Raw genomic sequence first — 27,269 nt, 5'->3', positions numbered from 1 at the left:
ATTGTATATGTTCATGAGTATTTTATGGTATTGTATATGATACATATGAATGTGGGCTGTGTATGGGGGCTGCTTGTGGAATTGTGTGTGTGTGTGTGTGTGTGTGGATGGATATGTCACAGTGTGTGTTTGGTAGTTTGTGGGGGCTGTTTGGTGTATTGCATGTGGGGTTGTGTGCATGTATGTGGATTGTTAGTGGTGTTTCATTTGTCCGGATTGTGTGTATGTTTGTGTGTGGGTTGTCCGTAGTATTTGTATCAGGGGAGGGTTATTCTGCATTTCTGTGTATATCTAGCAGTGTGGGCGGCTTCCAGTGGGGACTAGGCCGGCCAGGTACATGTCAAGGACAGGAGCTGCAACAGCAACTGCGAGCTGCTCTACTACAGTGTGGATTCCTATTCACAAGTGCTGGGAGGAAGTGATCTGAGATCACTACCTCTACGTGCTGCAATGCATAAATTGAGGATTGTCCTTCACCACCTTTTCGGATTAGCAGATATCTGAAGTTTTACTGGGACTCCAAATAGGCCAGAGCCTGTTTGGCTCTAGCAGCCTTGAGTGCCGTGCAAAGACACCTCGAGTGCCGTGCATGGCACTAGTGCCATAGGTTGCCTACCCCTGCTCTAGTGTATGGAGTTTTAGGTGGAACAATCCCCACCTAGGGATATATGTAGATCCGGAACAGCAGTGTGATGGTGAGAGTATAAGGAGCTCAAGGCAATATGAAAAATAATTACTGTTGAATGTGTCCCCTGTTCTGTAGTTTAAAACTACTGAACAATGTCTTTGTGCACCAAATACCGGCGAGATGGCACCGTGTAGAAAAGTCAAAACAGTGTCCATGAGTTAAAATGGCCACCATCCATTGTTCTCACCATGTGCTTCATCCATTGTTCTCACTATGTGCCTCTCATACATGAAATGGTGGCCACCCAGTAACTCCACAGTATGTCCCCAGATGGTTTTTAAAGGGCCAGTAGCAGCATAATAAAATACAACATGCCCAAATCAGTTCCTAGAAGGGCAATACATCCCAGGGCCATAGTAGCAGGGCAAGAGGTTGGCAAGCAGTCCTCTCCAGGCACAAGTGGGGCTGGTTCCGCCACAATGTGCTCTGCATATAAACTAGTGGCTCATTTACATAACCTGGTCTCATCTGTAGGAGTGGTTACCTGAGGTCAATGCGACTGACTGTGGGACTAAGCCCCATCTTGGATGCAACATTAGCCACACTTCTTCCAACCTCTAACCTACATATCAATCTCATCATGCAGCGGCGGCGGCATCTTGGAATGCCGGAAAATGGAATTCCCTGGCCGTGAATCGAGATTCAGAGGATGCTGACTAGGGTGCAGCAGCCACAGTCACTATGAACAGTGCAGACTGACCTCAAGGGCAATGGTTATTGTAACAGTCTGTGTTTAAGGAAAGTTTTCAGTGTGTCTTTGCCTCTTGGTTCCTTGTATAGTGTTATGACTGTCTTTCCGCTTGGGCACTTGCCCGGGGTCCCCACATGTATAGGGGCTCCACCGCAATGCCCATGGCACAAGAGATCCGGACCTGCTGTCTGCCTTTCTCTTGCCAGTGGAGAGCAAGAGGATCTGGGAGGCTGCAGGAGAGGGAAGAGGAAGGAGGATCCAGGAGTCTATGTTTCTTCTACGAGCAATGCTCCGACTGGCAATGCTCCGACACAGCAATCAGCTCATGGAAAGAAAAGAGAGAAGTCAGCCTGCAGCCAAAGGAGGCTAGAGTGCATGCCAGGGCATAGGAAGGGGGCATAAAGCTCTTTTCCTTTTTAAATAATATATTTGTTTCCATGGATAACCCCTCCCTCCTCCCCCCCCACAATACATTTTATACATACATAGACAATACAGAAAAAAGGGAGCAGGTTTAACGCTAAATAATCAAAATAAAGACAGCAAATCAAAAGAAGGGAATATATCTAAACCCTTCAAGAGATCAACAAGAACAACAGAGAAAAAATGGCTGCGCCACAAAAGTACAGGAATGACAATAAAGTGCTATTTTCAATAATATACAGTAGCTGTGGGTAAATAAAATAGTCCAAAGCAATCTTAAAATAGTCTAATATAGTCTATATATGCACAGGGCCAATGCTAGACTATTTTGTGCTTTAACCAAGACCAGCTACTTGTAGCTGCCGCTGCCTCCCCCCCCCCCCCCCCCAATTGCCAACTTTGTTTATCTTTCGCTCCCCAGCCCCTTTGAGTGTCTCATTTTCCCCTTCCCCAGACCCTCTGTGTCTCTTTCCCCAGCCCTTTTGTGTCTCCCTCCAGCCCCTTCCTCTCTATGTGTAACTGTCCCCACACCTTTGTCCCCTTCTCCTCTTTGTGTCATTGACCTATTCCTTAACTCCTCTGTGTGTATCATTGTCCTCTCCCCTCTAACACACAGAGGGGCTGTGAAATGAGACACAATGCCCCATCCACATGTCTGTGTTCCTTTTCACAGCCCCTTTGTGTGTCTCTGTACCCTTCCCCAGTCTCTTTGAGTGTCTCGGTGTCTTCTTCCACAGCCCCTCTGTGTGTATCATTATCCCATTCCCTTTTGTGTGTGTCATTGTCCCCATCCCTAGGCACTTTTTGTGTCTCTTGCCCAGTTGCACGCCTGCTCAAGCAGTTTAACACTGATTTAAGGTCCCTGGCAATCACAGCCGGACAACCACTGCAGGTATACTTAAGACAGAGTAGCTCTTCCTTTGCCATACCAGTTCATACCATAAACTGCTACTGTTATTGGCTGAAAAGCTGTGAGCTGACACTGTCAGGCAATTACTTTGGCACCATTAAAGCTCAGACTAATGTTTCCTCATTAGCCAGAAAGAGAGAGAGAGAGAGAAAAGGACAGGCTGCTGGACTCTTACCATTAAACCACAAAAAATATTTAACACTGAACAGAATGACAGCATCAGAGCATTCAAGATATTATAAAACAAATTACTGTAATAACAGGTGTTGCCCCTTTAAAAAAATTAATAAAAAACAAAAAGACAGACTGTGGTGAAACCAACCTCGCCACTGTGAACTGGAGAAGCCTGGTTGCCCGCCTGCTGCCTTTGGATTATGGACCGGCAGTTAAACAGTTAATTTTACTGTGCAGAAAGATTTATTCCTTCCTTTCTGCACAGCCGTTCAGTAGATTCTATCTACCGAACAAACAGCCTTTTATACGCCTCCCCAGAGCCGTGGGAAGCTGTCCGGCGCCGTTAATTGGCCACCGAGAAGCTGGCGTGTGCCCTCCATCTACCTCCCTGAAGCCGCGGTTAACCGCGGCTTAACAAGCGTGTGCCGGCAATTGACCACCCAGTAGCTGCAGTTAACCGCAGCTTTATTGACTGTTACTGGGTGGTCGCGGTTACACCTAGCCGCCAAACGATGGCGGTGTTTTGGAGCTCCCCGGGCAGCCAACGCTTTTCTGCCCGGCTTTCATGCACTAAAAGCAGACACTTTTACGTGCAGGCACCGCTGAGCCTCCAGCCCCCTGGTTCCTATTCGGGACAATTGAGCCAAACACCTGGAACTTCAGTAGTTTATTTTATGTGAATGTTTTAACCCAGATAGCTATGCCATGGAGCCTATTCGTGTAATTAAAGACTTTGGCTCCATGGCAATTAAACTGTATTCGTGTGGTCTGAGTGCCATTCACCTAATAATGTGCACTCAGACCTGAGCTATCTGGGGATATGTTACATGTCTGTGTTTTATGTGCAAAAAGTTACTTTGTGTATTTTAAAGTAATATTGTACCTGTGTTCACCACGTGCATAATGGAGTCTTGCCTCTGTCCTGAGAGAGAATTGAATTACTTCTCAATTATCTCCAGGGCAGAGGGGAGGAAGCCAGGATGCATTGTGGGAAAGTATTGTGCCTGTATGTCCTAAAATGATACATGTCTGTCGGTTACAGTCTCCCATTTGGTCCCCTAGGGAAGTGTCCACCAGGTGGGAGACCTGCATAAATACTGGGCAGGTCGCCCTCATTAAACAGATTATTCTGCTTGACCCTCAAACCGAAGTGTCGTCTCATATTTGGGGGAATTGGATTATATGCTGACTGCCAGGAGTGTAAGCGGATTGTATGCTTTTCCTGTTCAGCTATTCCAGTGTTCGTGTGTTTCCAGTTCGGGAGATTGGGGAATTCAAGTGTGTCTCTTGTTCGGGAGTTGGTGAATTCGTGCAGTTTACAGGTCGGGAGATTGGTAATTGCAGTAGCTGCTTGTCCATCTGGAAGGGGATTATCGCCTAAACGGTTTTTATCCTCTTGTGAGCGAAACGGTCCGTTACACAGACCACAAAAATAGTTAGCTGCTTAAAGAAGGTGATGTAACAAACTACATTAGCAGTAAAATACCATTTTAATTGGACATAATTGCAGTGTCAGGAGAAGGTACGGTAAACATTTGTTATGAGGTCACTTATGATCACTTTTTTTAGCACATCCTCCATACTATAATAACAATGTTCACAGGTCCTACACGTGCTGAAAATCAGCACATTTATAAAAAAGAAAAAAAAAAGAAAATTATAATATATTATATATATTCTCTCAATGACAAGCTGGGAGCAACCAAAGAAAGTTGCATTTTTTTTTTCTTTCACAGATACAAGATGGCTCTTCTAGTCCTGCTTAAGCTCGAAATGATATTAAGATGGGGAAATCGCTACAAATTGCACAAACCTTTCCTGTATAATATATCTATTGTTTTACAAACTGCTCCTGTTAGATTTGGTCCATTTGATATAACGCAATATGTTTGTATTGCTGCTACATATCTACAGAGATTCTAGAGATAGGAGAGTCATACAAAAAAAAATAATAAAAGATTCCCTGCACAGAGCATTTTAGGTGTCATAGGACAAGATGTCTTGTCTAATAGCTATAACTGGGCTGGAAAAGAGAGTGAGATGAGACGGAATCTGAAGATCCAGATGGAATGTACTGACCAAGGGATGCTTGACTATTAATCTGCAAGAATAAAAATAAAATTATAGGTTACAAATCAGGCAAAAATATTTGTAGTCCAACAAGATTTTGGGGGAGACACAAAAACGAGTTATAATACAAGACTTTGATACTGTGAACCTGTATGACATACTGCACCTTGATAGAAGATAAAGAGCTGGCACATTTCAAGGAATACATCCAAAAGTATGTTTTCAATACAGATATACCAAATTGTGCTGTACAAAACATAACATTTAATTCTAACAAAGCTCATATGTCATACAGGAAATGGAGGTGAAGTAATTGAAGCCCTAGGTAAATGTGCTTACAATACAAAGGGATGAGAGACAAATACACAAAGTGAATTGAGGGAATAAAGTGATTTGATCGTACCCAAGGAAGGGATGGGTGTTTGGGAGAAGGGCGCACAGTAGACAGAGGAAGGTTGTAGATGATGAAGTATTAAGAAGGCTGTTTATGGGGATTTCTTTTTCCCCAAGGCCTGCAGAGAAGGAGAGTGCCATCGTGGAGACGACCTGCAGACGAGAGTCTGGGTAGGGAGTGTGACAGCCAAGTGGTAAATTGAAGAGTCTGGGCACATCTGCCAATTAACGAGAATATGTAAGCACAAGAACCGAATCCTAAACAAAACGGGAAACCAGTATAGAGACATAACTGAAGTATGTGTCAGGAGATGGCACGGTAAACATTTGTTATAAAGGTCACTCATATGATCTTTTCCCCATTTGTTTTATTTATTTTTTTAAGCACATCCTCCATACTATAATAACAATGTTCATAGATCCCACACATGCTGAAAATCAGCACATTTATTAAAAAAATATCTTAAACAATGACAAGCTGGGAACAACCAAAGTTGCTCCCAGCTTGCCAGAGGAATCGAAGTGAGGGGGCAAGGCAGAGAAATATGCCAGGACATTGTGAGAAAGGGTAAAAAAAAAAAAAAAAAAAGTGGATCGCATGACCTCAAAAGAAGGTGAAGGTACAGAGTGAATAAGTTTAAAGGTACCGGAAGTTGAGACCCTGTCAGTTAGGGAGTAAGTGAGAGTTGCAGGCCTGCCATGAGACAGAGAGGCAGGGTAGCACAGAGGGGGAGATAAGTATAAGTGAGGGTGATCAGATGGATGGAAGAGGTGGAGCCAGCGGCAATCTGTAATGTTTGGAGGGTTCAAGGGGGAAGAGAATTGCCTTAAAATCAACTTAAAAATGTACTATAATAACAGGGAAAAAGTTGTTATGCTGAAAAAAAATGCTGAATGTTAAGTATATAGGCATAATTTGGCAGTTTTATATCTAAAGGCAGAAACACTTCCCTGGTTGTCAATCTGAAAGAAAGGGAAGATTTATTATGCTAGTTCCACAGAGCTAACAGAAGCAACAGGTGTGCTATGCTTGTGTGCCTCCATTCTCCCTTCTCAATTAACCCCTTAAGGACACATGACATGTGACATGTGACATGTCATGATTCACTTTTATTCCAGAAGTTTGGTCCTTAAGGGGTTAAGAGGGAGGGAGGGAGAAAAGCTGCATGCACACTCACAGCTTCTAATTGGAGTATTCACTGACAGACTGAATGATTGTGCTGGAGAAAAAGGGGGAACAACTTATAAAGTCTGCATTTAGGAGGTCTGCAACTTTTACAAGCTGGTTTTTCATACAAGAAAAAAAAAGCAGGGGAAAATATATATATTATATAATATGTGTTAAAGTAATAACTTGGTTTCATTAATAAAAGAAGTAGGCAAGACTCTCCTGACCTGTGCTCTTTTAAGGAAAGCTTCCTGTGCAGCCTTCTTATTCTCAGGCTTTCCAAGCCAAGCCGAAAGGGCAGAAGCCTGTAGAGCTCTTCCATAGGAGAAAGATACACGCCAAGGACGAGCAAGGGTGCATCGGTTCATAGCATTCAAATTGAGAGAGGCCTCTTCTTCACTTTGACCTCCTGAGAGGAAACAAATGCCTGAAAAAAAACAACATTCATGTAATCTGTCAACAAGAATGTAGACCAGTCTTACAAGAAGTGATTACAAAGCAATGTGGACCTCATGGTTTTATAAAATAAAAATAATAAAGGGTTTTTCTACTTTAAGCTAATGCTTACATAGGCACCTTAAGCACTACAACTATGGCCCTCTGTAGTAGGTATGGAGCTATGAATTCCCCACACCATGTCACAGCACACCATTTTTGCAGTTTTACACCAGTCCCACTCTTGTGCCCCCAACCCGTAGGTATTGCGTTGGGGCTTAAAGTTATTAAAAGGGATTAAAAGTCCCACTGCACCCCAACCCCACAGTATGTGTGTATGTGTATATATATATATATATATATATATATATATATATATATATATATTTATTTAAAAAAAAACAAAAAACAAATCAGTGGTAACCTCACCACAACCTCCTGTATGTAAAAGTGTTAGTGTCTTGGTCTAGCATGTGAGACACCATGGAAGTTCTGATTATGGAACAATTCATGGGGAAGATTTTAAAACTGGAATATGCTATATGCTTTAACAGTTCTTTAACCCCTTAAGGACCAAACTTCTGGAATAAAATGGAATCATGACATGTCACACATGTCATGTGTCCTTAAGGGGTTAAATTGTCTAACAATAAAAGGTTTTGTTTTTTCTGGACTGAAAGGCACATTAAAGTGGCTTTGTGTACTTTGCATGTTTTGAAAAGACCTCAATGCTGACCGCCATTTGCAGCATGGCACTGAGGTTTAGGGGAAAAGTACGTTTTACTTACCTTGAGCCATCCCTCGCGGCTGCCGCCATCAGCAATTGGTGGGTCCTCTTCAGCTCCTAGTGTTTCATTTGCCAGGAGCCTGCATCAGTGCTGTACTTTTGCGCAATCACGAGAGTACAACACTGATGTCTATGGAGGATACCACGAGAGCCTCTATAGACAAGGCATTTTCCCCACTGCAATCACAATGACGACGGGGGGGGGGGGGGGGGGGGGAGGGGGGATTGTAAAAAAAATAGAAATAAAGGTAAGGTGACAAAGCCACTTTAATTTTCACAAGAGGTGAACTTTATGGTTGTAAGCAATAGGATTAGGTGTTTTTTTGTAGTTTAGAGACACACAGGCATCCAGACTACTTCATCTCAAAGTGGTCTAGGTGCCACTTCCGTGTCATTTTAACCCTGAAACTAAAATTCACTGCAGTTCAAGAACAGCAAACTTTACATTGAAGGAGTAACATGATTATCTCAGCCATGTGATGAAGAGTGAGATTCTAAAGCTAAATTATAAAACAACTCTTACAGAAACATTTGCCACGTGTTAAACTAGTATCAGCTCATGAACATTGATGAAATGTAGGTTAAAAAGGGAGCTCTAATACACTGACGGACAATACCAATATAGGTTGTAATACTTGTGTAATTTTAAATAAAATGCTCTTAAAGGTACACTCCACTACCCAAATACGAAATATAAAAAGGTTTAGTAGATATACCTAAAATGAATAGTTTAATTATTACATTTAATTATGCATTTTTTTCATTGGGTGTAAATGATCGGCTTGTCTGCTTAAAAGCCAAGGTAATTTATAAATGTGACAATTTCTATTGAAAAAAATAAAATAAAAACAGCACACACTCTTCACACATAACTAAAGTTGTTCAGGGGTCTGGGGTGACCCTTTAATATAAAATGCAATACTGGCTTATTCCATCAGATGGTGCAGAACAGCAAGTCACTGACAGAGAATTCAAGCAAAAAGGTTACCGGGTACAGCAGCAGGGACAGTTCGTCTTAAGGCGGTAACTGTAGCCATGGCAACTTGTTCTGGAGTAAATTTTTCAGAACACGATTGTCCACCGGTGACCATGTTTGGTTTTAGGAGTGTTCCCTCTAAATAAACATGGTGCTGTATCAATGCAGCATACACTGCAGAGAGAACCTAAAAGAGAAGACAAATACAAAATTCTTCAGCACCCTATTATGAAGAAATCAGTAAATTCAATTATAAACTATGTTGAAATAGGTGAATTTAAACAGCAGCTTTAAGATATGGTCCAGAAACCCAATGTGATTCCACACAGTTTACAAAAACTCAAAGACCGTACTTTTCTACAGAAAAAATAAATGAAAAATCTTGGTGTTTAAAATGAAGAATAAAACATTTTCTATCGACTGTAAGGCCTTATGAGTTTGGACCCTATGGCCTGGCTAATGCATGCATGAGGAATCCATACTTCTGTAACAAAGTGGAATGGATTAAAGAGTACAGAGAGTTTTCATTAATGGTAAATTTTCAAGCTGGACAGAGATTGCAAGTGGTGTCCCTCAGGGTTCTGTTCTGGGACCTCTTCTATTTAACATGTTTATAAATGACCTTGAAAAAAAGCATTGAAAGAAATGTTTCAGTTTTTACAGATGACACAAAACTCTGTAAAGTAATACAATTTGAGCAAGATATTACTTTGCTGCAGAAGGAGTTAGAAGGTGGACTGGGCACTCAAATAGCAGATGAAATTTAATGTATAGAAATGCAAAGTTATGCACTGAGGCATAAAGACAACGAAAAGAGAAACAACACTTAGCCGCAGATCTAAGGGTAGGTCAGTGAATATACAGATAAAAAGAAATGGAACTAATGAGGTCAGAGATCCACCTGAAACAGTAGGAAACTGCACCCCACTGAAATTACCTCGAAATAAAAAAAAAAAAAAAAACTACATTATAGGTAGTAAACTTTATTATTATGAAAATAACCAACACACACACAAACAGACAAAAATGTGCCCCAAAAGTGAATAAAAATAATAATCAAAAATGTTAATGATAACAATTAAAAAGGAATAGAGACCTAGAACATGCAGGGTAGGATGGAGAAAGTTAGTACCTAGCTCTTAGTTTTTAGTGATATTATAACAGACATATCCTGGGGTAGAGATCAGCTAGAGTTTGATATTTAAAATAAAAAGGGTGTTGGTTGCCTCGAAGCAGCTGTTCTGTGAGAAATATTGAGGTAGACAGGCTTGAGAATGTGGGCGATTTTATCCCTAGATTTTAGGTAGATATAATTGAAGATTATGCTAGCGTCAGTGTACCTATAATCTTAATAATGACAGGAGGCTTCCTATTTTGCATATCTCTCTTTACTAAACTCCACAGCAGTAAAGAAAGTAAACGTTTAACCAATCAAAAATGCAATATGGAGTAAGGTATTCCCAGCAGATAGGCTCCTCTTTCAGAAGCGACATCGTAACAGAGAAAAGGTTCAATAACGTAACAGAGAAAAAAAAAGTTAATCAAATGACATCTGGCAGGCACAACAGGCTCCGCCTGTCGATGTACCGTTGCTTGTGGCGCCCCATCCCCAGATGCTGGCGTCTGATTCCAGGACTATGTCGGATGTGCTCCCAAAGATGGCCCGACCGTTCCATGCTTCCATGCTGTTTAGCCACCAGCTGAGTTTGTCCCTGACCTCCTCCGTCACTGGGATCGGTTGGTCGTACGATGGGTTTTGTCTGAGGAAAGATGTTTTGAGCGCTGCATCACCCTGTAGTGAAGTGGGCCCGGGAAGATAGCTGAGAGGAGTCCCACTAGTCGGGCGAGGGCACGCAGTGGAATGGTGTGGGCGCGAATGGTTTTGCGCAGTTCTTTGCGAATGTTTGAGATCTTTGACGCCAGTAGCCGTAGGGTACTTGTGGTTGAGTCTCTCGAAACCTAGGAATTGCACTGTTTGAGAGGGTGTCATGGCTGATTTGTGGAAGTTAACTACAAATCCTAGGGATGATAGGAGGTCTGTGGTATAGTTTGTGTGCTGTATCAGTCTGGACTTGTCAGAGCAGAACAGCAGGAAGTCGTCCAGGCATATGATGTACCGAATTCCTTGTGCTCGAAGATGAGCGACCACGGGCTTCAGTAATTTGGTGAAGCACCATGGGGCCGAGCTGAGGCCAAAGGGGAGGCATGTGAATTGCCAGGGGTGGCCCTGCCAGTGGAACCATAGGAATTGTCGACAGGAGTGGTGGACGGGTACCGAGAAGTACGCATCCTTCATGTCCAGTCTTGTGAACCAATCTTTGTCCTGTAACAGGTCTCTCAGGAGGTGTAAGCCTTCCATCTTGAAGGGCCTGTACGTAACGAATTAGTTGAGTCTTTTTAAGTTTATGACGGGGCGAAAGTCCCCCGTTTTCTTCTTCACCAGGAATATGTTGCTGTAGAAACCTTGTGGCCCGGAGGCGGGTTCGATTGCGCCTTTCGCTTGTAGTTCCTTGTGAATGAGTTCGGTGTCCTCTGTTGAGCATTTGACGGGGCCTGGAGCGACCGATTGTCCATGACGGGCCTTGAAGTCGATGATGTAGCCCTGCACGGTTTGCAGGATCCAGCTGTCCGTGGAAATGGTCTGCCATTCCTGAAAGAAAAGGGAGATGCGACCTGCAATACGAAGGGGAAGGCAATGGATTAGGCGATTGCTTACCTGTAGAGAAAAGTGCTCTGCCCCGGATACGTGGTCCACGTCCTCTGTCTGCTCCTCTGGTGTATGAGAAGTGTTGACCGTATCCCACTTCGGGGTAAAAAGGTTGGGGTCTTGCATTGCGGGTGCCTGAAGGCCAGAATCGTCTGGCAGCACGGCCCCTTTGGCAGCCAGCCCTTCCAAAAACACCCCTGGTGGGGTTATGTCGAAACACTCTCCTCATGGACGATTGAGCCTTGTTTAGAGAAGTAAATATATTTACATGTTTATTTAAGTCTGAGGAATGGGTCCCCAAGTAGTTTGCCCTGTGCCAGCGGACCCAGTTCTTTGGTGCCCAATTCCACCAACTTTCCGTCAATACGGAGTAAAGCTGCTTTGCGCTGCTCGGATGAAAGGGCGGCATTGGTATTACCCACAAAGCAAAAGCATCTTTGTGCCCACTCCCGTACATCGTGAGCCCATTCGCGAACCATTGTCGCGTCGAATTGGTGTGCTTTCGTGAGAGCATCATCTGCCAGGTACATGATCCTGGAAAGTGGTCCCACTGAGTCCAGTAGTTTGTCCTGGACTGCTCTGAAACCTTTCTCCACGCCTTTGCGCGGGTCATGGCCACCACGGGACATAAAGGTGGTCATCACCTGGTCAAACTCAGGTGTCTCTCCTACATGGTCTGGTAGAGAGGGTCTTGGGCATTCGGAACGTAGTCTGTTGCGAACTGTTTTATCCATGGATTTCCTAAGCCAGAGGTGCATACATTTTGCCGGGTGATCTAGGGAATCCAGTCCCCTGAGCGAGGGTGTCTTAGGTTTCTAGGGTTGAACAATCTCTGACCTGAAGGGTCGAAAATGGCTTCCTCGTCTTCCTGCGGATTATCTGCAGTGTCAGTCACTTGGGAGTCTCCCAGTAATGTATGTGGTAACAGACCGGGTTGGGATTCAGAAAATTCAATAATTTTCTTGTCCATCTGATTCGTCAGCTTGCCATTCATCTAAAATGGCCAAGGACTTGGTCTGTATGTCTTCCTCTTCTGAGGAGTAGTTGAGTAACGGGGTCGGGGTAGCGACCATTGAGAGCTTACATCTTTTAGCCGGGGTTTTTCCCTTAGACGGGTTCTGTTGACCTTTTTCCCCCTTTCCAGTGGCGCTTGCCAGTGGAGGGTTCTTGGCTCTTATGCGGTTCCGAATCCTCGGAATCGGAGTCGTGTCGTGATTGGTGGGTTTTTGATGGTATCCTCTTCTCAGTAGTAGAGGCCATCATTTTGGAGAGGGCTTTCTCCATGGAGGCTGCAATTGCCTCGTTTATCATATTTTGGAAGTCTACTGTATTCTGGGAGGCTCCATTGTGATCAATAGATATAATATATATATGTGGCATAGGGCGTAAAGTAAGTAACTTTAGAGGTCAGTGCAGCTGTACTCTATTCTCAATATGAGTAACACTTTGCTGACCCCAGCAGGGTGCAGTGGTGTACCAATAGATGTAGTCGCAATAAAATATAATTATAACAATTATAATGTGATAAAAGCCCCAGCAGGGTCTGTGGTGTATTTGTATAGAAAAGGATCCCAGCATCTAAATAGTAATAATAATGCCAGAAGAAATAATCCTAAACAGATATAACTATATATCAGACACTAATAGTGTAAAGGATAATAGCCCTAACAGGGCAGGCACCACAATACTGGGGTTTGTAGAATGCTGGGCTTCACCCAGGGTGACAGGGGTGGCCACAGGGCAACCTCCAAATAAAGCAGCAGATTATGTGGGGCAGCACCCCAGACAGGCACAGGATAATGGGCACTAGTGCCTAGGTACAGCAAGAAATATATATGTTTTGGAATGGACTGACCTCCAACATCGATAGCTAACAGCTCCATTTTAGTGTGTGTCCCTCGCGGCACTGTTAGGGAAAACAAAATGGCGGCCGCAATCTCGCGAGATTGCAAATGGCCGCCGCGCGTATGAGGAGAAGGACGGGGAGCGGCAAGTGAAAGTAAAAGACCGCACTGATGCGGCAGGGAAGGGCCGGGTAGGTGGGAGAAGGTGTCCGACGGTGGGGTAGCCGTCGTGAGAGGGAAACGTGTCCGCCCGCGGGTGGGAATGAAAATATCGGAAAGAGAGAAAAAGAGCGAAAGAGAGCGAAAGAGAGCGAAAGAGAGCGAAAGAGAGCGAAAGAGAGCGAAAGAGAGCGAAAGAGAGCGAAAGAGCGCAAAAGAGCGCGAAAGAGCGCAAAAGAGCGCGAAAGAGCGCGAAAGAGCGCGAAAGAGCGCGAAAGAGCGCGAAAGAGCGCGAAAGAGCGCGAAAGAGCGCGAAAGAGCGCGAAAGAGCGCGAAAGAGCGCGAAAGAGCGCGAAAGAGCGAGTTGAAGTCTGTATAGGGAAGGAAAAAAATTATGAAAGAGTACAGTTAGGCAGATTCTGCTAGCTAGTAAGCTAGATCCCTATAATAGATACAGAGAAACTAGAATAAGGATAACAAACTAAATCCAATAAATCCTAAAACAGTAATAATAATTTAATATAAAGGAAGAGCCCAAAAACTCTGACCTGTCTGCGATGGAGCAGTAAAGAAAGGAGGAGGAGCTTATCTGCTGGGAATCCCTTACTCCCTATTGGCCATGCCTAAGTGGCACTTTTCCAGTTTCAGAGTCAGGCCTGCGGCCCGAATCTGGTCCAGTAGCCTCTACAGGCTTCAAATGCTCTCCCCATGTCTCACTATAGATTGCAATGTCGTACAGGTACGCACAAGCGAAATCCTGGAAGCCATCAAGGAGCCTATCCACCAAGCGTTGGAACGTGGCTGGGGCATTCTTCATCCCAAATGGCATGACTCTAAATTGGTACAGGCCAAATGGGGTGACGTATGCCGACTTGGGGATAGCCTCCTTGGCCGGGGGGGGGGGGGGGGGAATCTGCCAGTATCCCTTGCACAGATCGATAGTGATCAGATAGCGTCCCCTGGCAATGCGATCTAATAGCTCACCCACTCGGGGCATTGGGTAAGCATCGGTCACTGTACGGTAATTGAAGGCGTGTGTAGTCGACACAACTGTGTGATTCCGTCTTTTTTGGGGACAACTGGAGAGGCCCAGGGGCTGTCAGATGGCTCTATAACTCCTTAGGAACTTAAGCAGCTCCTGTATTTCTTTACTCATCCCCTCCTTAATTTGGTAGGGGGGTTGTCTGAGGGGTGCTTGTCCCGGGGTCTCTACGTGGTGTGATGTAACCTGGCTCTTAGGAGAAGGTTAATTCCTTTTCAGCTAGCAGCTGTCTACATTGGCCCCTTTCTGCAGGATTTAAGCGCTCCTCTAGCTGGACAGTACTGAGCAGGCTATCGGGCGAGCTAGGAGGTCGGGGATAGGCATACTTTTAATATAGAGAATATTCCAGGCACTCCAACGAATTCCAAACAAGGCAGTTTTATTGGAACCAAAAAACAGAAAGCAACGTTTCGACCCCTTAGGGCCTTTGTCAAGCCCTAAGGGGTTGAAACATTGCTTTCTGCTCTTTGGTTCCAATAAAACTGCCTTGTTTGGAATTCGTTGGAGTGCCTGGATTATTCTCTATATTCAAATTCTATATTTGGTCCTCTTTGGTACGAGGACTTGTCCAGCACAGCACCCTGAATTCCAGGACGAAGGGTTGAGTGCGCTTCCATCACCTACAAGGGGATAGGCAGACGGTCAGGGTCTTCGGTAGCAGGGATACATATGGCTGCAATATCCTCTGGCCTCTCCTGATACTCTTTCAGGAGATTAACATGGAAGGATTTCTGAACCCTTTCATCCTTATTGCTGCCAATCACACAGGTGGTGTTGCAGATTTGCGCCACCACCTTGTAAGGGCCCTGTAGCTTGTTCCCTTTGACTGGTCTAAGCACCAGGACCTTCTGTCCTACCTGGAATGACCTCTGGCGGGCGCCCCGGTTGTACCATCATTTCTGTCGGCACTGGGCCGCATGGAGGTGGTCTCTGGCCATCTGTTCCATGCGGTCCCGCATATCCAGAATGTATGGCACAATGGGGACCCCCTCATGTTCCATCTCCCCTTCCTAGTGCTCACAGATGAGGTGAAGGGGTCCTAGCACCCTCCTTCCATAGAGCAGTTCGAAAGGGGAGAACCCAGTGGATTCCTGGGGCACCTCTCCATACGCGAACAAGAGGTGCGGTAGAAATCGCTCCCAGTCTCTGTACTCATCTGTAAAGGTCCGCAGTAACTGTTTTAGGGTACCATTGCCAAGGGAATAGCATGTCCAATTCGGAGAAGCTCCAACCGGTACTGCCTGGGTACTACTAGTTTGCGCTTCTCAATCATTATCCTATATAAACCGTTCATGCTCATCCCCCCCAGTCTCGGCTTTCTCCCGGTACTTTTGGAGGAAGGAATCCTCTCTGGTTTCCCTCCCAAACTCCTCCGGGGTATCCCAAGCTAAGGGTCTATTAACTACAGTCGGGGAAAGGGTCGGTGGGGTGCTTATCTAGGTCTCTCGTCCTGGTGTAGGGTCCTCTGCAACATGGGTCTGTGATCGAGTGGTCACTGGGCAAGCGGTAGCAGTGTTGGTGGGTAAATAGGCAGAAGCCAGTGGGCCAATATCGTTGCCCAGCACGACTTCTGCAGGCAAATTATCCAAAATCCCCACAGTGGTTTTTCCAGATCCGACTACCCAGTCCAGGTGTACTCGGGCAGTAGGGAGGCAGAAGACAGCTACTCCAGCGACACGAAACGGTGCGGTTGGACAGGAGCTCTGGTTTGACCAAATGTCGTTGCATCAGAGTGATGGTAGCGTCTGTGTCCCTCAGGCCTTGAGCTACCTGGCCATTCACCTGTACCTCTTGGCGGTGGTGCTGAAGGTTGTCCGGGGATGCAGCTTGCACAGGATCAGCCTCATATAGAATACCCAGGCATCCGCTCTACCTCTAAGGCTCGCTGCCTAGGTGTTCTCTTTGACTCTGACCTCTCCTTCACCCCTCATGTACAATCAATCGCCAAATCCTGCTGCTTCCATCTCAAAAATATTGCGTGCATTCGAACCTATTTAACGCCTGATAAGGCAAAGGTCCTGTCCATGCCACTGTCCTCTCTCGCCTTGGCTACTGTAATTCGCTTCTCAGTGGTCTTGCGTATTCCCAACTTGCCTCGAGGCTCACCTTTCTGTCTGCCCTCATATATATCCCTGGGTAGCTGAGGGTGATGTGAGCAACATATTCAAAATTCGTGAAAATCTGTTTGGTTGTTTTGGAGTTACACCGTGTGGAAGTTTGACCGGCTCGCCACGAGATTGTTGACTCAGAATTCCATAGAATCAGGGGCAAGAGCCGGTCTCCATTCGGATGAAATTTGCACGAAAACCACTGTAGATATCTTCAATCTGGTTCTTGGAGAATGCTTCCCTCGTTCGTCTGTTACAAACTCCCAAACGCCGTTCTTCTGCCGTATTTAGAAGGGCTTCGTATGGGACTTCCAGAGGGGGACCGTGTGTTCGTCGAGTGCCCTGCTGAAAACAGTTCCAGGCACTCGACAACCAAGTCCCGCTGGCCGCCGCCCATTGTTCTCGCCACGAGTTTGTATGCCGAAATGGCGACCACCTCGGAACAGTAATTAACTTGCGGTTTTTGTGCAGTTACTCAGAGTTCTAATTGCTACCCAGGGTGGTCCTCGTTCGATAAGCTGACTATTTTACCGAACAAGGGAAATTAACGAAATGAAAGTAACGAATGAACCAGCAATAAAGGTTACAAATCCAATGAATAAAGAAGCAGGGAGGGAGAGAACCACATGAGTGAAGGGTGATTCTTCACAAACACTATCCCAGCAACCTACTTTTCACATTACCCTGCTACCTCTAGCATGCAAGCTCATTGAGCAGGGCCCTCAATTCCTCTGTTGTCTGGGTACATCTACTTGTCTGTTAGTGCACCCATTGTACAGCACTACGGAACTTGTTGGCGCTTTATAAATAATAATTTTCACTCAGGCTCTATATTTAGTCATCTAGGTTTCCATTCCCTTTTAATTGTTACCATTAACATTTTTGATTATTATTTTTATTTACTTTAGGTTGCACATTTTTTGTTTGTTTGTGTGTCGGTTATTTTCATAATAAATATTATTACCTATAATGATTTTTTAATTTAGAGGTAATTCAAGTGGGGTGCAGTTTCCTCCTGTTTCAGGCGGATCGCTGACCTCATTAGTTCCATTTCTTTCTATAGGGATAACAACACACGAGAAGGACTTGGGAATTGTTATAGACAAACGATGCAACAATGTGCAATGTCAATCAGTAGTAGCAATGGCCAGTAAGATAATGCCATGCATGAAATAGGGCATTACTTAATTTTGCCTCTTTATTAATCACTGGTAAGACTACATCTTGAATATGCTGTGCAATAGTGGGCACCTGTTCTAAAGAAGGGTATCATGTGCGCAGAGGCGGGTTACAAAATAAATAAAAGTGATAGAACATTTTAGGCGAAAGGTTGACGAAAGGTTAACAAATTTAAACCTCTAGTTTTTTTTGCCTACTTTTGGATCAACAGCTGTGACGAGACCAATCTCGCCACTGTGCATTGGAGGAGCCTGGTTGCCTGCCTGCTGCCTTTTGACTGTACCGGCATTTAAATACTTTATTTTCCTATGCAGAAAGGTCTATTCATGTATTTCTGCTCTGGCGTTCGGTAGATTCTCGGATTTACTGAATGAACTCATTTAACCCAGATAGCTATGCCATGGAGCCTATTCGTGTAATAAAAGACTTTGGCTCCATGGCAATTGAACTGTATGTGTGTGGTCTGAGAGCCATTCAGTAATAATGTGCGCTCAGACCCAAGATATCTGGGGATATGTTGCATGTCTGTATTTTATGTAATAAATGTTTTTTATTTTTGTTTATCTTTTTACTGCCTTGTGCTTAACGGAGTTTTGCCTCTGACCTTGGAGATAGTTGGATTACTTCCCAATTATCTCCAGGATAGAAGACTCTGTGGAACCGGTTTTGGGCAGAAAAGCCATGCTTCCTTTGGTCACAAAGGACTATCTATCTTTTGAACCACTGGACCAATTTGTATGATTTTGACGCATGTTTGGAGTATGCTGATTCTGAAAAATTTAAGTTTTATGTGAATGTGATGCATACTTTTTAAGTTATGAATAATGTTGAAAAACTGTATTTCTCTGCCTGTGATAATTACATTACCCATTGTGTAAGGTAATTGTATCACAGGCAGAGGGGAGGATTTTGTGTGGGAGTGTCTGAATGTATTGTACGTGTTTATTGGTTGTTTTCCCAAAACCCTGTGGGTGGTACTAATGTGTATACAAGAACAATAAACCCACAACTCTGTTTGTTCCTGTTTTGACCCTCAACACGGAGCCTTGTCTCAATCTTGGGGGGATTTATTGTATGCTGTTGCAGTTTGACTGCTAGGAGTGTAAACCTATTCGTATGGTTTTTCCTATTCAGCCGTTTACAGCATTCATATGTTTGAGAGCATTCACATGCTTCTCTGGTTCGGTGGATTGGTGTCTACAGTAGCTGTGCCTGTGTCTCTGGAAGGGGAAGATTTACTAAACGGCTGTTAACCCCTTTTATGCCTGGGGGTGCCGTTACAACAGCAAAAAACAAATGTGAGGAAGGCTGAACTTGATGGACATGTATTTTTTAGCCCATGTAACCAACTACATAACTAACTAACCTATAGCATCATAGTTACTGATAACATTCTGGTCAAGAGCAGTTCAAGTACTAAACAGCCTTTGAGAAAACCCATGTCGTATTTGGGAGAAAAAAAAAAAAAAAAAAAAGTTTAACAATTCATTTTATGAGGAATAATGAACATACACATTATAAAAATATGTTCTCACCTTTTCAGTCTCATACTGACATCTCTGGAGGTCATGAGAACCATCCGATAGAATTTCAGGCTCTACAATTGGGACTAAGCCATTCTGTGGAATAGAATATAGTCCTGTTATGTTAGAGAATTATTATGATAAAATAGCTGCCTGACCACCACCTACAAAAATTAGCTTTATGCTGAATATAATAGCAAGAGGATCCAACAGGTGCAATTGGTGACAGTCTCGAGGGACAGCTTCAGGTAACTAAAACGTATCACTTTTTCCTGCGCTCACCAGATACTAAAACAGCAAAGGCCCTTTGGCCACTTTAAAAGGAGCACTCCAAGCACCAAATCAATTTTAACATATTTGACCTAAACATGCTGTATTTGCTTACAAGATCAAAACTGAATGTGTATGTCTTTGTATTAGTTTATTCAAGTGCAGGGTGCATCACTCCCTACAGTTCAGCTCAGCCAATGACTGAGCTCTACATACATTGGTAAGTGAGCAGATAAGGAAGGAATTTTTGTTTTGGAATAATTGAGGTTTGGCAAAGAAGGCATATAATTAAAACACTGGGAACTTCATCTCGTTGAAGTGGTTATAGTGTCTGAAGGCCCTTGGCACCATCCTTCCATTCAGTGTCCAATTGTATTTAAAGGGACACTATAGTCACCTGAACAACTTTAGCTTAATGAAGCAGTTTTGGTGTATAGACCATGCCCCTGCAGCCTCACTGCTCAATCCTCTGCCATTTAGGAGTTAAATCCCTTTGTTTATGAACCCTAGTCACACCTCCCTGCATGTGACTTGCACAGCCTTCCATAAACACTTCCTGTAAAGAGAGCCCTATTTAGGCTTTTACTGCAAGTTCTGTTTAATTAAGATTTTCTTATCCCCTGCTATGTTAATAGCTTGCTAGACCCTGCAAGAGCCTCCCGTATGTGATTAAAGTTCAATTTACAGAGAAAGAGATACAATTATTTAAGGTAAATTACATCTGTTTGAAAGTGAAACCAGTTTTTTTTTTCCATGCAGGCTCTGTCAATCATAGCCAGGGGAGGTGTGGCTAGGGCTGCATAAACAAAGTGATTTAACTCCTAAATGACAGTGAATTGAGCAGTGAAATTGCAGGAGAATGATCTATACACTAAAACTGCTTTATTTAGCTAAAGTAATTTAGGTGACTGTAGTGTTCCTTTAATGCTAAACAAGAGTCCCCAGCAGCCCATCCCCTCTGTGCTGCTAGCACTAACGAGGAAGCACCAATGGGTGTCTGTGATTGGCTGAGAGCTTCAGATGACCGCTTTCAGTCTATCAGAGCTCCCATTGCTGGTATGAATATAGAATGGCTGGAAGGGAGTGTGTAAAGCCAAAAGGGTATAAAGATATTATTATTCTTTTAATGAAACACTTGCCTTTTGCTAAAATATGTAAAAGACCATGACTGCTTCTTTTATGAAAAAGTCTTGAATAACAAACCCACTACATCATGCAGTAATTTGGTGCATGAAGCCTTTAAAAAAAAAAAAAAAAAAAAAAAGTGTCCTATAAATAAAATTGAGAATATAAAAATATGCATATTGCAGCTGTGTTTTTGAACACCTGCTGTGACTGACAACAGCCAATTGGCCCATGTAGCCTATCCACTGTGCCGTTGTGAAGTATTTTATTCCCTTCACTGTATCATCTTATGCACATTTGAACAATTATTTTACTATAATCACCTGCTGGCAGATGCTGGCATATCGTGCCAAGACATTGGCATTCTCATAAATACCAAGACTTGAAGGAGCAGAGTCAGAAATTTTCAACACACAGCGCCATTTGGCAAAGTCAGCACCGTCCTTTTTGTACTGAGCACATCGTTCTGCAAGTCCATCTAAACCTGGGATTAGAGAATGGAAAAATCAAGCTTGTAAATAAAGCAGTGATTCAGAACTAAATAATGCACAACATGCTATAAGGAACTAACCCTGTGTTGTGGTCTCGCCATCTGTTCCAGCTAAGGCTGCAGTACCTTTATCTACCTATAATAGCAGAGGAAAAATAAGATGATGTGTTTGGGGTTTTATGCCACTCCTCAAAACAAGTGACACAGGAGAGTGCATTATAATTATAGAGATGTACCTTAATTCCCACAACAACGCCAAGATCTTTAAGGACTTTGGGGAATGGAACTTCATTACTGGATTTCTGGTAGAGTGTTTCATGGAAAAGAATGACACCACCAATATACTTATTCAGAGAGGCGTCTGAAGAGAAAAGAAGGTCGCGAAAGAATCGTCTGTTCTCCTCTGTATTCTCCACATTAATACGCTTGAGACGGCTTGCCATAGTACCTGTAAAAGAGCACCTCCAAAGTTATTAGCATATTATGCAGATACATGAACAGAAGAATGGTTGAGGGGAAGAAAGAAGGAAGAAAGGATATGTGACAGAACCGTCTGTCTTTGAATTATGTGTCTCCTCCCTCCATTCGTCTGTTTGGTTATTTCTTTGCCTGTACAGCCCCCTTGTTTCCCCACATTGTTTCCCGAACGGCTACCGATTACGCGACCACCAGGAAGCTGGCGTGTGCAGTCAATTGACCACCCAGTATCTGCGGTTAACCGCAGCTTATTTGACTGTTACTGGGTGGTCGCGGTTACACATAGCCGCCACATGATGGCTGTGTTATGGAGCTCCCTGGGCAGCCAGCGTTGTTCTGCCCAGCTTCAGTACACCAAAAGCGGACACTTTTCCTTCCAAGCACCGCTGAGCTACCAGCCTACGGGTCTTCAGCTCCGTTCGTGAACCGAACGGCGGAGCATTCGGGACTCTGAGTTTTATATTACAATCTATGTGAAGGTACCCAGATAGCTATGCCATGGAGCCTGTTCGTGGAATTAAAGACTTTGGCTCCATGGCGATTAAACTGTATACGTGTGGTCTGAGCGCCATTCACCTAATAATGTACGCTCAGACCTGAGCTATCTGGGGATATGTTACATGTCTATATTTATTGTAACACTGTACATTTTAAAGTAATTCTCTATCCAGTGGTCCACATGTGTATAATGGCAATTTGCCTCTGTCCTGGGAGATAATTGAATTACTTCTCAATTATCTCCAGGACAGAGGAAGCCAGGATGTATTGTGACTATGTCCTAATCTGATACCTGTCTGTCCTTTGTTACAGTCTCGCATTTGGTCTCCTAGGGTAGTGTCCACCAAGTGGGAGACCTGCATAAATATGGGCAGGTAGCCCTCATTAAAGCCAGATCTTGTTTTACCCTCAATACGGAGCTTGGTTTCGTGATTGGGGGGGGGGGGGGGGGGGGGGGGGAATTTACTATACACGGCTAGAGACTGATTGCTGGGAATGTACGTCGCTTGGATGTTGTATTGGTTCGGCTGTTATCTAGCGATTCGTGAGGTTACTGTTTGGGAGTATTACTAAGTATGCTGTTCGGGAGATAGGCGCATTCCCCTGGTTCCAGTTCGGGAGTTTGGGGTCTAAAGTATTTGTGTGGTGCATGCATCTCTGAAAGGGGAAGCTCTCCTAAACGGCGATTTCACTCCTTTATGCCGGGAGTGTCTTAACAAGATATAAATGAAATTATATATATATATATATATATATATATATATATATATATATATATATATATATATATATATATATATATATATATATATATATATATATATATATATATATATATATATATATATATATATATATATATATATTAAACCAAAATGTCATACCAACTGATTCATCTGCTGCCAGGATTCCTTTTCCATCCTTAACTATACGCTGAGCAATCTCTGACAATTCCTTTTTCTGCTCTGGAGTGAGTGCTTGATGTTGGGGAGTCATGTTGATTTTGCCTGTTAAAAGTAATACATATAAGTTGTCATATTTTAAAGGTTCGTATTATTAATGATGCATATCTAGAACTAATAGACACTTCCAATGGTTAGTAAAAGAAGAGAATTTATTGGCTTTAAAGTATAAAAAATAAAACAATAAAATACTGTTACTGGTCCCTTCTTTTACTAACCATTGGGAGTGTGTGGACTTCCTAATTTTGGAATTGGAATGGTAACCAAACAGGAGGAACCCCCCTAATCATAGGGGAGGCAACCTGAGGGCTTTCAAAAAAACATCAATTTGTGAGTGCAACCTTGAAACATGAAATGAATATTTAAATTGTAACTTTATTACACTATGCTGCATTTTATGTTTATAGTCTAGTGATACTAGCTGGATCCCTGGTCGATTTGTACTTTGTAATATTCAAATAAACCCTAGAGTAAACAACTTTTCATTGACATACACTTATTTGTCAATCAAATAGAAGGCTGGTTGGGACATAGTTCATAGATTATGGGTTAATTATTGCCCCTAGATAACAAGTAACCAGACATGTTCCAACCTGGCATTCAGGAGAGGAATGAACACTGTGTACAAAAGGTACATGTAAATGACCCATCCATTATGAAAATCACAAGGCAAAAAAATATATATAGAGATATAAATATATAGAGAATCTAGAATATTGCATATAAACAATTAAAATAACTATCCCTTAGACATGTAGAGGATCACATAGAGAGCATAATTGCAAAGACAGTCATGCTAGAAATCATGGGATTCTTTGTCCTATAAACAAAATAGTTTTTTTTTTTGGTTTTTTTTTTTTAAATAATAGATTTAACAAGGTACTTCTGGTCTGTGACATCGAAGGAAAGAAAAGTGTTTTTTTTTTTTTTTTTTGTTTGTTTTTAAATGAGTGTGACAGCACCTCACATGAGCATCAGATAATTTAAGATTACCATGACCCCTTGGAATTTCAATATTATACTCTGGTGCTCATTCAGGATTATTCACTAAATGACAAAATGCAGCAAATGGAAATCCAAATGCCACAGTGAAGGCTAAAATAGTATGTGACAATTGCCAAGTCAGAATGTTTTTCCAGCTGATTTTGACTACATTTTGAATTTCAGTTTTCAATTTGCTACAAATCAGGTTTTTGACATTTGCTTATTCTGGAAAAGAAACCAAATTACAAAAATCAGGTGAGAATAATCAAGGAACCAGCAGAATTCGAGAACTTTTTTTCCCAACTCCACACTTTTTGCATTAAACAAGTATATTTACTGAAGTGAGAATTCTAAGTGAATTTTGAAGTTAAGGCCAAAGTAGCTAAACTGAAAGCATAGCTGACAGAGATTGTTTTCCAGCTCAGCTATTTTGACCTTAAATTTGGTCAAAACACACTTTAAATTCTCACTTTAGTGCATAACCTCGTCAGTTTCTCTGTTCACTACAATTTCCTGTTTAGAGAATAGACCCTACCAAATTCTCGGTCCCCTGTGAGATGCACACACAATTAAGAATGATCAGTGCTGCACTCAATAATACAACCAAGAACAATAGCAAAGCTAGAATACTATCGTATTAAAATATCCACAACTCGCTTCTTAGTTACACTTACCGGTGAGAGGTTAGTACAAAACAACCCAAATTCTAGGACTGAGGCAGAGTTAGCCGCATCAGCTTCCTTATATTTGTAGCCGGATCTTTGCCTGTAGGAGGGAAGATCACACCTTCAGTTGTGGCCAATCATAGGCGGCTGCCAAGTTTTGTTTAATGTGGGCAAAGGTTACTTACACGACCAGAAAGCCTGTTCTGCAGCATGACTTGTCTCTGATTTCGTCAAACAAGGCAGAAATTTAAAAGAGAGGAATGTTTCTGAAGGCTCATTGTGCTCACGTTTGCAGCTAAATAATTCTGCTCATTATAGTAACTGCCGATCGACGGGCAGGTGGTATTTTGTTGTGTGAATGCCTGAAGACTGAGGTTTTATTATTTTTAATTCGTATATTGGTTAATGCATGGTTCGGATCTACATTGAAGTAGTTGGCATTCGTTAAAGAATAACTGCGAGTAATGTATCAATTCCTAAATGGGCACTGGTAATATAAGAAAAAATATATCACTAAGTTCAAGTTAACTTTAATTCATACATCAATTATATTACATAATTGTTATTATTATTATTATTATTATTACATAATTGTGGCCTGAATGCATAACTTGATACATGCATTTAATTGGAGAGCAAAAGAATGTAAAGTAATTTTACCTTGAGTCACCCCCATTTACATTGAATACATTATATGTCTCAAAAAACACAACATACATGATATATTCAATGTAATTTTTTAAGATACTCTCACTTCACCTCTGTTCCAGCGCAAGCATCTTCTTAGCTTGGTGGGTGCTACTCCTTGTGACACCCACCTCCAGGTCCCTCTTCCATTTCTACAGTCTTCTTTGATTTGCCCAGCTTGGTAATGTTTCCCCAAGCAGGGCAAAGCTCCTCAGTGACGCTTTATTCCACCAATCCTATGCTCTACAGCCAAAGCTAGCTGTGCCAGCTAGGGAGCGCATGTGTTGTGGTTGCACAGCAAAAGGAACACTAAAGGATGGTCTTTTTTTCTGCTCTCCCTTGTCAGTCGAATCATTAGCATAGAATCTATGCCGAATATTTGAATGAGAAATGGAAAAAATACCTATTTTTCCAGTGTTATTCTCCAAATTATTGAATTTCCTAGCAAAACTATGCTCTTTAAAATGAGCATAATTTGGAGGGGTAGGGGATGCATATACCCTTTAATTAAAGGGACACTATAGTGTCAGGAAAACAAATCGGGTTTCCTGACACTATAGTTCCCTGAGGGTGCCCCTACCCTCAGGGTCCCCCTTCAGTAGCTCACCTAATTCCAGCGCCAGGCTCCCTTAGCTCTCCTCCCCTGCCGACGTCAGCGCATTCAAAGTGCCCATAGGAAAGCATTTGTCAATGCTTTCCTATGGACGCTCTGCGTAATTGAGGCATAATTGAGGCACTAGAGGCTGGCTTAACCCCAAATGCAAACATAGCAGTTTCTCTGAAACTGCTATGTTTACAGCAGGCAGGGTTAACCCTAGAGGGGCCTGGCACCCAGACCACTTCATTGAGCTGAAGTGGTCTGGGTGACTATAGTGTCCCTTTAATGCAACTCAGCAGTAAATGCTTTCAAAATGATTCCCTAGAAAAAGGTAGAAAAACAATTGCCTTATAATGGAACATGTTCCCTTCCTCATTTTAGTTGGTGTTTGCAGAAAAGTTTTTGTTTGCAATTTTTTTTCCTGCTACAAGTATGTGCATACTAAATGTTTGTGCAAAATGTAAACCTTAAACTGTTTTCAAAATAGTTTTGTCAGTGCCTCTCTTTCAAGGCTAATAAAAGTGTATTGCTGTGGCGGGACATCGCCACTCAGTGCCATGTCCCCTGAGTATTCAGAGGTTTGGTTTTATATTTTGTGTCTCCAATATGTACTGTGATGTTTTTCCCTTGTTAAGTATGTGTTTCCCTTTGTATTTGGCAATCACTTGCCCCTGTCCCCTGTGGCAAACCTAGCCACTTACAGAATGTCCTTGTATATATCTTGCTATTACTGCATTGCTATTCCTATCTGTGGCAAAACCAGCCACTTAAAGTGTAACCCCACCCCCCCGCCATTAATGTAATATGATGTAAAGTCAGGGGAGGGCTGGCAGCCTTTGGCCTGGGGGGCAAATCCAGTCAAGTGGCCCATTGCACCAAGAGGAGAGTAAAAACACCTTTCCCATGTGATTGAAAGGGGAGGCGGGGGGAGCAGTCACCTAAACAGACACTCAATGACAAGTACACACACACTTGCTGATTTGGCGCACACTAAAAAAACACAAACTCACTGACAGGCACACGCACACACTCACTGACAGGCACACAGACACACACAGAAAGACACACTGTTACAGGCATACTGACTCAAACAGACAGACATACTGACACACACACACACACACACACACAAACTTTCACACACAGAGACATACTTGCACGCACACACAGACATACTGGCGCACACACACACAGACATACTGACACAGACATACACCCAAACTTTACACTTTTAAA

The 27,269-nt window shown here is 42.9% G+C and overlaps 1 protein-coding gene across 1 annotated transcript; it reads right to left on the bottom strand.

Moving 5' to 3' along the window:
• Window positions 1-4,357: 4,357 nt before the first annotated feature.
• On the bottom strand, window positions 4,358-24,851 carry ALDOB (aldolase, fructose-bisphosphate B). The gene is made up of 9 exons (XM_063434901.1): window positions 24,758-24,851; window positions 23,022-23,144; window positions 21,399-21,610; window positions 21,244-21,298; window positions 20,996-21,156; window positions 19,290-19,373; window positions 8,728-8,902; window positions 6,745-6,944; window positions 4,358-4,987 (listed from the first exon to the last, which is right to left on the bottom strand). The coding sequence occupies exons 2-9, from the start codon at window positions 23,131-23,133 to the stop codon at window positions 4,892-4,894; spliced, it is 1,095 nt and encodes a 364-aa protein (XP_063290971.1). The 5' UTR covers window positions 23,134-23,144; window positions 24,758-24,851; the 3' UTR covers window positions 4,358-4,891.
• Between the last annotated feature and the right edge of the window lie 2,418 nt (window positions 24,852-27,269).

This window comes from Pelobates fuscus, chromosome 10 (genome assembly GCF_036172605.1).
Source record: "Pelobates fuscus isolate aPelFus1 chromosome 10, aPelFus1.pri, whole genome shotgun sequence".
Taxonomy (NCBI): domain Eukaryota; kingdom Metazoa; phylum Chordata; class Amphibia; order Anura; family Pelobatidae; genus Pelobates; species Pelobates fuscus.
Note: the sequence above shows the minus strand (reverse complement) of the source record. Positions and strands in the feature narration are given on the sequence as shown.